The sequence below is a fragment of the Caenorhabditis remanei genome, chromosome III, assembly GCF_010183535.1.
Source record: "Caenorhabditis remanei strain PX506 chromosome III, whole genome shotgun sequence".
NCBI classification, from domain to species: domain Eukaryota; kingdom Metazoa; phylum Nematoda; class Chromadorea; order Rhabditida; family Rhabditidae; genus Caenorhabditis; species Caenorhabditis remanei.
The window spans coordinates 9,607,959-9,621,846 of record NC_071330.1 but is presented as its reverse complement, the minus strand read 5'-3'; the positions used below and the strand labels follow the sequence as shown (position 1 = coordinate 9,621,846).

At 38.9% G+C, this 13,888-nt stretch overlaps 2 protein-coding genes across 2 annotated transcripts; one reads left to right on the top strand and one right to left on the bottom strand.

Annotated features, from left to right (window-relative positions):
• Positions 1–245: 245 nt before the first annotated feature.
• GCK72_010324 (uncharacterized protein) lies at positions 246–1,735 on the bottom strand (the record flags this gene model as incomplete). The annotated part of the gene is made up of 7 exons (XM_003110841.2): positions 246–404; positions 571–713; positions 765–876; positions 923–1,192; positions 1,235–1,363; positions 1,423–1,498; positions 1,575–1,735. The coding sequence occupies 7 exons, from the start codon at positions 1,733–1,735 to the stop codon at positions 246–248; spliced, it is 1,050 nt and encodes a 349-aa protein (XP_003110889.2).
• A 1,409-nt stretch (positions 1,736–3,144) lies between these two features.
• GCK72_010323 (uncharacterized protein) lies at positions 3,145–12,724 on the top strand (the record flags this gene model as incomplete). The annotated part of the gene is made up of 18 exons (XM_053727806.1): positions 3,145–3,159; positions 3,229–3,354; positions 3,648–3,728; positions 4,443–4,576; positions 4,670–4,708; positions 4,768–4,887; positions 4,938–5,091; positions 5,140–5,212; positions 5,262–5,986; positions 6,789–7,091; positions 8,726–8,861; positions 9,315–9,368; positions 10,698–10,995; positions 11,063–11,174; positions 11,238–11,780; positions 11,895–12,210; positions 12,292–12,543; positions 12,690–12,724. 18 exons carry the CDS (start codon positions 3,145–3,147, stop codon positions 12,722–12,724), a joined length of 3,516 nt encoding a protein of 1,171 aa, XP_053587383.1.
• Between the last annotated feature and the right edge of the window lie 1,164 nt (positions 12,725–13,888).

The window sequence follows — 13,888 nt, the reverse complement described above, 5'->3', positions numbered from 1 at the left end:
GAAATGGAAGAGTACGACTACTCCATCATAGATCCATCTATCTTCCAATTTTACATTCTTAGCTGATAACTACAGTCACGTCATCGAATACGCGGTTCACGCGTTTTTCATGAAAAAGTGCAAGAACTGTTTGTTTAAGTCTGTTTGTCTCTCTTAAAGTTGATCATCTAGATGTTAATGATCAGGTTTATTTTCTTCGAACTGATAACCAAAGTAATGAATAATGAAACAAAATATACTCAAATTTACAGGTGTGAGTTAGAAGACGTGGAAGTTGACGAGTTGATGATAAAGAGTTGTTTGATACTCCTTCCTTCCAGAGACTTTTTGATTGCTTTTTTATGTTCTGACATCCTGATTTTTTCCATTGGAATGGCGGTGAGTTTCCCGGCAACTGCTAGTTTCTGAACCATAAGAATATTTCAAGTTTTTGGAGTTTTATAGTAAAAAAAATTAAAAATTAGTTTTAAATTGATAACAATTTTTAGAAGCTAGGAAAAATTATGTTTGAACTACATATTTTCTTTCTCACAGACCCGATCAATACTGATCCCACCATCTGTCGGTTACCTGAACTTCATCGATACAGTGATTCCATTCATCCAAATTTTCCTCTCTTCTCGCCCACATTCCAACCGCAACTCCTCTCACTTGAATATCATTGAATACCAATGCAGAAGTGGTGAATTCGTGTGCTTTCTTCGACATTCCACCTGTTTTATTCAGAATCAATTCAACAAATATCCCCCTGATTTGATACATACCATACGTAACACACGTCCCAGATCTTTCCAACACTGCACTTATTTGCAATGCACTTTTGCCTCCAACCCCGTTTAATGCCAACTTTGGTCTGGTTTTGATTGATTTCAGGAACTGCATATTTCCAGTTTTAATTTTTCTATAATTATGTAACACTTACTTTCTTAGAAGTTTCTTTAAATTCCTCTTCAGTAAACACATGATCTGCTCCGATTCTCCATAATTCGGTTTTCAACTGTTCAATATTTGGTCTACTTCTCACAATATTAATACTCTTGTATCCGAAAACTTTACACATTTCAATCACACTTCTTCCAACTCCCGAATTTGCGGAATTCTGTATGACATAATCGCCTTTTTCAAGCTTCACATATTTTTGCAGCATTATCCATGCTGTCGGAGGATTAATCATAAGCGTTGCTGCCAGATCCTGACAAAACAATCGTATCTTAACTCAAAAGAAAGGTTTTACCAATGGGATTCTTTCATCCAAATGAACAAGTTCGTCATCATTAACAATACCGTACTCTGTCCAAAACGGAGTTTCAGCAGAGAAAATAGTAACGTGGTCACCAACTTTGAAACGAGACCCCGATCCTGTCTGAATTTATGGAATATATCCAAAGTATGGCATACAATTAAGTAGTAAATTTTACTCACCTTCACTACTCTTCCAATTCCTTCACTTCCTCCTATTACAGGTGGTTCTGATTTTAATGCGTAATTGCCCTGGATTCTGAGAAAATACAATTGACCCACAAAAATAAAACATATTAAATTCTTTTATGAACTTCCGAAAAGCAAAACCGAACCTATTAATATCGAGCGGATTGATAGGAGACGCTAGCCATTCAATAAGACATTCCTCTCTGCCCGGCTCAGCAGGTACATTGATAGTTTCAAGTTCCAACACCTCTCGTGGGTCACCAAATTTTCTGTATATCAAAGCTCGTGCCTGAATAAACTTCTGCATTTGAGAATGTCGAAATTATAAGTAACAGGATAGTTTCGCAAATGTTGAGAATCACTGCAGAATACGACGGATGTTCCTAACCGATGATGATTCTTTATAATGATAAGATCACTACAATGTAGTCTGAATTTTCCGTTGATTTCACTACAAAACTAGTTACAAGAAATTATATTTTTATTGAACCCGGTGATGCCCTTCGTTGATAGTCCGGTGAGTGTGAAAGATGAATAGAGTAAACCGGGAACAGACAACGTAAACCATACTCAGAGAAGTGCATTTCAGGTCCGAATTTTTTGAGGAAAGATTTGGCGAAAACCTCATGTTTCTCAACTTGAAACCCAATCATTTGACGTGCTCATAACTTCCTTTTTCATTTCATTGAAAAAACAGCATGAATTCAGAATTTTCAACCAATAGGCTCATGCATGTTCAACTTTCAAGAAGTGCGGATTTCTTTTGGGCGGTACGGTTTTCTACTCTGCAACATGTCGTAAAATTCGATGTTTGCGAACGCGAAACAACGTGCAAATCGAGAGACGCAGAGAATTTTACGCGTCTCTTCTTTTTTGTTTCAGAAGTTTCCCAGGAGGCAATTTCGGTTTTTGCAGATCATAGAAGTTGCTCGTTCAACGCCGCATTTATTTCAGACACAAAAATTATACATGTATTAAAAAGTCATAATTACAGTTTTTATTTCAATTTATTTTCGAAATAATATCAACGCACATAGTATTTTAATCTGAAACCGAGGTTTGAGGGTGGGTACTGTACTCGAACATCTTTTTTAACTGTTGGTGGTATATTTTAATTCTCTCGTGACGAAAACAAACGGTTATTTTGTATTTTGATTTTTCTATTTTGCGTACAGTAAATAACCACAAGTTTCGCACTACTTCGCGGTTTAATATCAGATATCAAAAACCATTATACGTTGAGTTAGTTTTGCATCATTGTCGGTTGATTTCTGATGCACGTCATTCTTTAACTCACTTGAAAGTAGTTTATTCTCTCACCTCCTATCTTGCCTTCCGCGTTTCTGTTGGCTAGTCCCTACTCAGCTCCTACCTCATAATCAGTACCTCCTCGTGTCCTTTATTCTCGTCGTCTCAGTCGTTGCCGTCGTAGTCTCCGGCTTTCTTTCATTAATCTCCTCTCTCTGTGCTTCTTAGCTCCATGTGAGCTCTCTCTCCATAACAGCACCCGTGTCGTCGTCATTTCTGGTGGCGTCTCCGTCTCTTTCACACTTCTCTCACTTCCATAGAAAGAGCCTCATTTACTCGCTCCCCGTCTGTCCCATCATACAATTCATCTCTTCCTATTCATTCAAAACCTGTTGATTTGAAATAAAGAACAACGAAAATAGTATCTCAACTCAGTGAATCAAATAGTGTTCATCAAGGACTTGATCCATGAAGTTTCGTGCTGTAAGAATTAGTTTTCTTCAAGTTTTCGTGCACTATATTCTCATTTTCAATTTGTCGTGCTTCTTTCAGAAGACGACTTCAAAAAACTTGGGCAAGTTGATGAAAAACGGTAGAGCGGCAACAGCTCATCCCACAACTAACAAGGAAGAGAGAAACAACGGCACTATTGCTGAATATACCGCTGAAAACAGAGAGGTATCTTTAATTTTCCTACCTCCCATTCCACCTGTTCAAATCTAGAACTTTAAACTATCTCACAATTTTCTAAAATTGGAAAACCACCTGACCATCGTTTTATAACAGAATAAGGGTTAGTTTCCTCCTCTCGCATTTGGTTTCCTAGGTGACCATTCTGCTACATACATTTTGAAATAGTAATTTCACAGTTTAGAAATTTTTGCGGATAATAGTTTGGAAGAGTTCATGGTCATGTTAGCATTGTAAAATTTAAAGAGTAGTTTGTTTCGTAACTTAGTTTTCTTTTACAGGCCAGGATCGGAGAAGAATTGGCTCAGTTGGATACGGAATCATTCGAAAGACTTCTTCAAGACGCTGCAACTTCAAAGACTGTTAGTTCCAAGTTGCATCCTTCTTTTAAAAAAGTGATAACACATTATTCAACAGATTATGTCTTTTCCTCCTCTGTGCTTTTTACCGATATTTTCACCGAAAATTTAACTGTTTATAGTTCCCAGCTAGATATTAATTTTATTCTGCACGAATTTATTTGAAAAAGGAGGTCTGTTTTCAGTTGTTGTGAATAATTTCACTCAATGCGTTCTTTATGTTTCCCATTTCTAGATCAGAAGGGACACTTAAGAAGAACCGTTATGAACACACTCTACTTCTTCTTCTATCCCTATCAAAGTGCATTGAAAAGAGCTCATGTGAGAAACTCCTACAATTTCGGCAACCGCGCTCCGTAGTGAAGCACGGTGATCTCTCTTTCTCTTCTAGATACATCTTATGGCAACAATGTAATCTTTCATTGAAGGAAAAATGTTCTAAAAAATAAATCGAATTCGATGAAAGATTGTTAGGAATTTAGGATTGATAAAATCTGTTTCATTCGATAAATTATTATAAGCAGTCCATTTCCTCGAGAAATGCTTTTGAGTTATGTAATTAAGAAGCGGGTTCATTTTTCTCAAAATCCTCAATTCTAGATTTTCCATCTCTAACTCACAGCTTTCGCCTGAAAGCTCGATTTTTCTCGATGTGACTAAATTGGCTGGCAGTTGTATTTTTGTGGTTTTCTTGGTTTTCAATCCGGGTTTTTACAGAATTTGCTGAAAGAAGATTCGTCTGAAGAGGATCCAGCAGTAGTCGCCTCTATAATGGGTCTCATCGATGGAGGCAAGGATCGTCGTCTGAATACCGCGACAGAGCATAATGACACCATAAGCACCAAACCACCGTAAGTTTTCTTTTTTATGATTGGACGCTTTGAATGTTGTATTGTCATTATTCGCTTCTATTCTATTTCCACTCGAAACGTCCGGTTTTTCAGTGTCAAGTTCGACGAGATTATCGATTTCATCGATGATGGGTACTAACCAAACTAACTCTTGGAAGTTTCGTTGGGTTTTCTGAAATAATTTATTACAGAGCTGAAGAAATTGTAACCGAAAAACCATCACCAGCAATGTCCAATAAGGAGCCAGTGCTCGTCAATATGAAACTACCAATTTGCGGGAATCCTGTTACTGATTTGGACAAAATGAATGGGTAAGCATACTCGGATATTTGTTTGGAAATAAATGAGTTTGTATTTACAGTTCGAACAACGACACAATCGCGGGGACTGACCAGGATATGGTTTCTCGTATGGAAATGGGTGAAAACTTACAACATTTCACTCAAGAAAAAAATGCGGATGTTTTGGATATGGAAAAGGTGGATAAAAGCCAGAAAAACATAAAATGTGACGAGGTGAGTATCGATCAATCGCAAGAAAATGCTCGTCAAGTTTTGTTACAGCCGGAACAGCTGCAGTATCTAAAACTTAAAGGACTTCAAGAGTTTGAAAAGTTTGACAATGTACTTGGGCCAGGTAACTTGTTAATTCATTCTGGATATGATTTAAAACAATCTTTTTTTAGCTTCGAGAGGAGAATTCGCTTCATTCCACCAAAACATGTCACCTGCTATATCCTCTGAACTGGGAGTTATTAATCCACTGAGCACCTTTAACTTTAACACGTTCCAAACTTGTACTCCTAACGGTCGTCTTTTACCGGCGGTACCACGCAAGTTCTTCTCTCCTATTGAAGGTGTTCCGGTTGTCAGAAATCGTCCACCACCACAAAAAGGCCCTTACACTTTCATGCTGCACACTGTTTCCAATATTTTGAACGTAAATGAGTACTCGAACCGGAATGTTCACTCGTCACATTCTTCGATATCACCGCAGTCGGTTTCTCGAAGCGGTCACATAGAATCGGCGAGTCAGAAGAAACGCAACAAATTGAAGGCTAGAAGAGCTGCTACTGCTGTCTCAGTAGCAGGAGGTGAAGAAATGAATAGTAGCGTTGAAGACGACGGCAAGGAGGATATTTTGGACGTAGAAGAGAAGGAGAACATTGATGATGATGATGGGTTAACTGAAGAAGAACTAGAGGCTCGTCGTAATAAAAACAGAAAGGACAGAAATAAGAAAAAGGCTAGAAAAGAAGCAAAGGCTGCTGAAGAAGCAAAGGTTGCTGAAGAAGCAAAGGTTGCTGAAGCGAAGGCTGCTGAAGCAGAGAAACTACGAAAAAAACAAGAAGCAGGAGTATCGCCCAATAGTGTTCGTGGAAATCAAATCAGCGGTCGGAGTTCTGTCGCGGTCAGAACTTTTGCGAAAAATAAAAAAATACTATTCCAATGTCGTTTTGGGGAAACCAATTTACCTTCATATTATTCATTTTGTTCCATGGTTATATTGTTTTCAAAGGTCAAACCGACAGTGTTGTTCTGATGGCTATTAGGTTGCCGTTTCTTCTATATCTTCTCATTCCTTCTTGCGTGTTATCAACTGTTTTGTTTCGGAATTCACTGTTCAGCAGGTTTTCATGTTCTGTTACATAAGGTAACAATATTTCACAATTTCTAGACTTGCAACGCAATTTCGCGGTAGATCACAGTAATTTTTTTTTCATACGACACGTATGCTCTACTTCTTCCGTTTCCGCGAACTCGTGTTTGCGAACAGTTTTTCGCCCAGTTTTTTTTCGAAACTTCAGCGTTTATCATTTTCTCCCTTTAAATGCCTTTTTTGGCTCGCAATCTTGTTTGATGATTTTCGTCGACTGATTATCGACAATAGTGCTCGCCGCTTGTCACTAGAAAAAAAACAGCCTTTCACCTGATTGTTGGTTATTGTTTGAAATTCGATTTTTCTTATCCGTTCTATGGTCTGGCAGACATCGGTTTCCTGTTCTGTCAATCGCTTCTTGAGCAAGCGTGTTACAGGAAATTTTTTAAACTTTCAAGTAGCTTGCATTCTCGCTGATGGTACCAACACGCTTTTCTAATGTAATGTTATGCGTCCGTAATTTTTATCCGATTTTTTTTCACTATTGTTTGAATGTTAACTTAGTATACCGCAAATTGTCTCTTTATCTCAAAGTTTATTTTATTATTCACAGTGCGCATTTCACTCATCTTGGAGATCAGCGCCGAATCTTCTAAAACATCCCATGATGGCATCGCTCGATACATCTACATCATCTTCACTTCACTGTATCCAACCTAACAACGTTGCCGATTCGGAACTACCGGGCAAAGCTCCGGTCCGAATTCACGACGATTTCGGTGACGACGCGCCACCTCCAGCAAAACTTTCGCAGCGTCATCAACTCGCGCGTTTCATGAATGCTGAACAGCTTGGAATCAGTGAAAAGATTAATTTCTGCAACATTCTCGGTCTTCCTCCATGGAGTTTCTTCACTGTAAGTTCATATTATTCTGATTTCTTCTCACGGTTGAATCAATTTATGTTTTTTTATTTCACACGATTTTCGACTCCCCCGTAGAAGTTACCGTAAATACTGTATTATAACGGCACCTGTAATAGAACGGCACCTGTATTATAACGGCACCTCATCAATACTCGGAATTCATGAATATGAATATCCCGGTGTTTTTTCTTGTTTCTGATTAGAAGCAGCGTGATTGATAACGTCTTGATCATCGAAAAGAACGCCCAAAAAATGTTTTCGTTTAAATTTAATGAGTTTTTAAAACCTCAAAAGTTCTCTGGGAGGCTGCTGAAAAATATAACGGCATGCCGTTATAATACAGTATTTACGGTATTTATGGTTTCTATCTACTGAAAGTACTTGAATTTTTTTTGGTCTAGAGTCTTCAAAGCTTCTGAATTCTTTGACTAATATTTCTTGACAAACAGTCTCCATTTCCATCCGAATAGTAATATTTTACGAATTTTTTTCAACATTTCGTTAGGCTGCTAAGGAGTTCTAATAATTTTTGACCCGGAATGCGCTGGAATATAAACAATGGTTAGTCATCATATTTCATACGATGGCTCTATTTCACTGACTGCGACGTTAGTTTTCATTTCGCTTCATTCCGAAGAACTTCTTTTCAATCACATAAACGATAGTCATCAGTGAAGCATCAGCGGTAATTTACTCTAACGAACTAGTATCAAGCAGCAGTTTTCTATGTTAGGAACGACTATCGTTCGTACATTATTTCTTTTCATCCTAGCGCCTCCTGTCCAATTTGGAAGTGCACTCTCATTCTCGACGTCGACAGCACAGCCACCGCGCTCGTTTCTGTCCATTTTCTCGAATCGACTCTTTCGGTGGCGAGCACTCACGAAAAGAGCGTTGGAGACTTGTCTAGAGGTGTCCCCCATGCTCCCGCTTCTCTGCGTATTGTATATTTCTCGGTTTCCTCGCAAGGCGGAGCCGTTTTGCAGATGGCGTATTCACTGGTGCTGCATGCACTTTTTCCAAAGTCTGATGAACATTCGTTCACGTTTTGGGGGAAATTGGTAGCTTTTTTAGTTCAATAGAAACAAGTTTTGTTCAATCAATGAGATTTTTTCCTCGTTTGGCATGAGCTTTGCGATTGAAGTAGACGAATGAAAAGAAGAAACATAATAACATGTTTTGTAGTTCCCTTGAAAATTGAATCGACCGATTCTCGATCATTTATGTCATTTTCTATCTCGATTGTTCATTTCCCAAAGAGACTCAATCCGTTTTAAGTTTATCACCCACTTCCCGGTAATATTCTGTTTTTTCTTCTGCTCAAACCTTCCTGGTGCTACATACAGAAACTTGTATCTTCCTATCTATCCGGCAGTTGGTTGTCTTCAAACGGCTAAAGGTTCAATGAACCTTGCGGGCATCACAATCCGCCCGCACCCTGTAGATTGTTTGGTTCCTATTCTACTAGTCATCATGCTTGGATTCAAATTTGTTTGTTTGTTGTATCAAAAGGTTTGTTAATGTTGTTTGTTTTCAGAACAAAATGAAAAGAGGTTTCCCAAAACGCATTGGAATAAATATTGGCGCGTGTATTCATTCTCTCTAAAACCTATTTAATGTTTCAGATTGGATCCACATCGCAAGATGAGCCGCAAAAGAATCACCAAAATGGTGGTCGTCGTTCTAATGGTGCCGGCGCTGGTGGTAAGAATAAGAGAAACGGGAAAAGTGTGAGCTCGGAGTACACAGTCGGAATTAATGGTAAGGAGGAAACTGTAAAACGTGCTTTGATTATCTACATTGATCGTCTATACTTGTTAGTATTAGGAAACATGTTTTAGTAACTGTTTAATGTCAGTTTTAACATTTTCTAGAAATGATAGTAGCCTTTGTTCCTCTCATCTCATTCCTTTTTTTCACTAACTTGTCAAATATGTATGAAACCGGTAGTATCAATTCTTTTCTTCTTCTAGCTTCCTACCCTCTTTTCTTTTTTTCTAATTCTCAAAATTCTCCCTTGCGTTCCCTCACATTGGGCCATATGTGTTAGATATAATATTCTTTTGTGATTTATATTAAGATCTTATCTAAACCAATGTTTTGGATTAGCTATATCATGTTAGTTGATTTATGTGTTCCTCCGAATCTGATGCTCCGTGTTCACTCTATCGGGAAATAGTGTATCTCACAATCAGTGAATATCGGAAATTTCAGCGAAAAATGATAATAATAAAGGAAATACTCCTGCAGGATTCGGTATTATAGATGGTGAGTGGATATTCTCTTAGTCGTTCTCAAATGAATGCTGCATGTTTTAGTATTATAATATTCTTGTTTTCTGTTATGACCCAGCATGCTCAGAAGACCAAAAAGACGAATTGACCCTATTTTCCTTCTTAAACTGTCTCACGCTAATCCGCAAGAAATTTAACAAGTAAAGATATTTAACTGAGTAAGAAAATTCTTCTGCAGAAGTTTATTAGTGGTTTATACGTATTTTCTGTCTGGAATTGTAAACCTTTTAGATCGATATTTTTTGGAAAAATTGCTTTCAACGGGTTTTAGGTCAAAAAATTTTCTCCGAAATTGCAGACTTTTCAATCAAGTTTGTAGTGGTTTAGCAGGAAATCCATGAAAGGTTGTATGGAATTTATAGGAAGCTTCCGTTAGTATCTGGGTTAAGAAATGTTATTCGAGTAATTCTGGATTTTCTTCGCATGATCCACAATTCCCACATTCAACTGTACTACTATAACCGCTCCCACCTCAGTCGGCTATGAGGTTTCTGAGTTTTTGCTGATAACTTGGTCAACATATTTGATGGTAGAAAAATCAAAATTTTTGAGGACGCCTGCGTCTCAAAATTGACGCTAACCCTTATATTATTTGTTTACTTTTCCGTCGCCGACTCTGTTCATCTGCCTCTAGTCTATTCATTCCGACCAGCCCTCTCCCTGTTTGTCTCTGTTTCCACGAAACCGCGGTCCACCACGCAGTATGTAGACGACGCTCCCTACGACGCCTTCTCATGTTCTCTGTGCCTCTGTTTCCTATTCTGTCCCCGTGACCTTGCTTGCTCCGTCTTCGTTTTCTTTCTCTGTCTGCGCATCAAAGATTCACATGCTCGTTTTACCATTTTTCGGAAATGGAAGGCACTACGTTTTCTTTTCGATATTAGACGTTTTCATATCGTTCAGTACGGAAAGCTATCGATGTGACTCTAATCTTACCCTCAGCTACTGTGATCCTGGCAGCAAGCGCCAGGGTAATTTTTCCTTGAACAGTCTACGTCTCTCGCTACCGCAACCATTTTTATAGGAGGCGCGCATCTCGCAAAACTAGTGATGAATCTTTGCCGTCAGTTCCCTCATGTTATCGTTCTTCAGACATTTGTTCTTTTCCCCAAGATCAAAAAACAACATAGAATTGAATACCTCTCATTCTTGAAATTCTCGATAGGTCTCTTCTTTTTTGTTGAAAAACTCACTATTGACACATACCTGTGAACTCACATTCCTATTGAGGATGTTCCTTTTTCACCCGCTTTCTAATTTTATGTCCCGTCCGTTTTGTGATTTGCATGGCCGTAATTTGCAGGGACTGCACCGAATACGTTGGAGGAAATCTTGAAAGATCTTGGCATCAACGACATTTCAGAACTGACCGAGAATCCTGGAAAAAAGCACAAAAAAGGAAACAACAGTAATAACGGCGCGAAAAAGAACAATAAGCAGCAACAGAACCATAAGAAAGAGGAACAGCAGAAAGAAGTTGCTCGGTCGCCTCCATCTGACAACGAGAGCATTTCGATCGACTCCGGAGCGGACAAAAGCAAAAAGCCACTGCAAGGAGGTGGAAAGAAGATGGATGAAGGAGCCGTTGCTGCTTCGATCACGTAAGTTTATCAACATTATCACATTGTTTCCAGACGATATTCTCCACTAACAACAATTTAACTTCAGAAAGCGTTGTTCATCTGGAGTCGGTCAACAATCAGAAGAGGACGATGATCAATCATATGTTTCCGCACAGGAAAACCTTGGAGGCTCAAACAGCCGTCTGTCGACTCCACCTGTATGTTTAATCTTTTATAATATTTTAAGTAAAAAACTTTAATTAATCATGTTTCTGTTTTAGACCGAATTTGTCGATGCTCGTCAGTCTCGTGATGAAGTAATTGACAATGTGATGCTTGATCCAAACAACTACCGTGACGATGAAGACGTCGAATCGCTTGCCAGGCAACTTCAAAAAGAAGAGGATGAGTTCATCACCGTCGGAAAAAATAAAAAGAAAAACAAGAAACAGTCATCTGTTCAAGAAAATGTATCTGCTTCTTCAACAGCATCCTCTTCTTCACCGCCAAATCGCCGTAGTGCTCAGCCTGATACTCGTGCCACGTCCACAACAAATTCGATTCACGCTTCCCCTGCTTCGGGTAATAATCAACCACAACATCATCAAAACCAAAGAGGCAACAACCGCCCGGTTGCCCATCCAACTACTCTCGGTGATTTCATGGAGACGACAAAGAAAGAGACTCATAAGAATGTGAAGCACAAGAAGATTTCTCCTTCTACGAGCACAGTTCCTCAGAAAAAACAACCATCCATCGAAGAGCCTACTCCCAGCTCTCCAACATTTGTGGACGCTCTCGAAGCACCGATTTCTATCAACACGGTAAGATTTTTCAGTTTATGTTGTTTATAACACCGATTATTCAACTCAATAATTCGTCCATAGCAAACTAATCAGGATCTATTCATAAATGATATTTTACACCATTGTTTTTAGGCTCCCGCTTTCTCGTATGCCGATGCTGCTAAGAAGACATCTGGCGAAAACACCCCTACTCACGAAATGTCACCAGTGCCGCTTTCAACCAACACCAACTCTGCAACAACATCCAACATGGATCAATCATCATCTTCGCACCCACAAACTAGTGAACCTTCTAAAGAGAGCAAGTCGGGGGAACCTTTGCCACCACGGGCATCTCCTGTTTCTTCTAAAAAGTTCGTCGCGACAGCGTCTTCCGCCGTACAGCTACCTCCATCGTCTGCGGTCGCTGCCACTTTTGATATCTCTTTTGGATACGAAGAAACTCCAGGTAGCCATACAAGTCTATGCACATAAACTACTTTGTTCTCGGCATCAACTGCCTCTCAATCTCAACCCAAAATATTTTCAGAAGACAAACAGAAGCGCCAACAAAAAGAGACAAAGGTCGTTACGCCGCCACCTCAAAAACCTCAGAAGCCAACTCGAATGAACGGGGTCGACTTGCTAAAATCGTTCACTCAACTTGACGAAGCTGGCATCAAGAAAGAAGATAACTTGCAGGAGATGCCTAAAAATGGGTCGAGAGAGGCTAACGTTCTAGATAATGAAATGCTCGCTCTCTGGGAAACTCGTTGGAACGTGTACACTAACACTGGAACCAGTGAGTATTTTTGAATAGAAGATCTAAATTATAAATCGTTTTGTCACCAATTGAAAAAGTAGCATCGGAAAGTTATTTTATTCTGATGTGTACGTTTCTAACCAACTTCTGTATTTTTCTCCATGTTCTTCATCTTGTTTTTTCAGAGCCAATCGTGTACAAACCGTCGCAGAAGAAGTGAATCTGTTGCTTCAAAGATATCTAAATTAACAAAGCTCAGTATCGTCACGATTCTTATGTTTGTGTTATCACTAAATTGTCGATGAATTATGGTAAAAATACATTGACGTTTCCTCGCTTTCTGTTCCTCTCACGTACAATCATTTTTCATATGAATTGAATAGTATTGTTTTTTTCGTCTCTAAAAGCCCAGTTCAATCAAGTTTTCTTCTTCCCACCTCAAATCGCCCCCCCCCCCCCCCATCCCCTAAAAATCTCTAAATCTGGTATTACTTCCCCCGTTCTTATGTGTTTCCTTCGAAATGTTGCGAGTTCCACCCCTCTTTTTCACCCGTTTACTTAAATGTGTTCTCTTTTCGGTATATCCCCATAGTCGTCTTCAATTTTATGTTTCTCGACTATATTGCTGAGAATTCATCTTTGCAAGCTCATATCTAAATTATTTCCATACCCCTTATCTCTCCCATCCAAAAACTTTTTTTGTGATTCTTTCTGAAAATGCTTCTCCGCCACTTGAGTTTGTATCACGCTCAGAGTGGATGGAGACATTTTCAACATTGCCCTTCTCCCGTTTGCCTTTAGGAATCTGAAAATGTTATAACACTTTTCAAGTTTATTAGCTCCCCATCTCAATGATTGCATAGACTTCTATTTTCCCTTTTGAATGTTTTGATGAAATCCCTTCATTTCTTAGCTGCAGTTTCCCGAGAGGAGCTTGTGCTCCATATAAAATTGAACTTGAATCCTTTCCGCATTATTAACTCATAAAATGGTCATATGAACAACCAATTTTCCAAACGAATGGGGTTATTCATGCCTAGTAATAAGAAGTTTTTTCTTTCAATTTTAATTTCGGAAAAAGTGACGTCAAACTGTGAATTTTCCAAGCTTGAATAGCCTTATAAAAAGGGTTTGGTCGGAAATACGATAGGTTCTACTGCTCAAGGGCTATTAACTGAAAAATAAAATCACGAGAAGAATCCTAACTAGGGCATGCCCGGGCACAGGTGAAAATGAGCTTAAAACTCTAAAGTAAGGCTCACACAATAATTTGAAGGGATCTGATTACTAAACCTGTCGAACGTCTCTGTGAACCGACAAGTCTAGGCAAGAAGTTAGACTGATGACATTAAATTCTGGTCCTATTTCTATATGGGTCGACTCA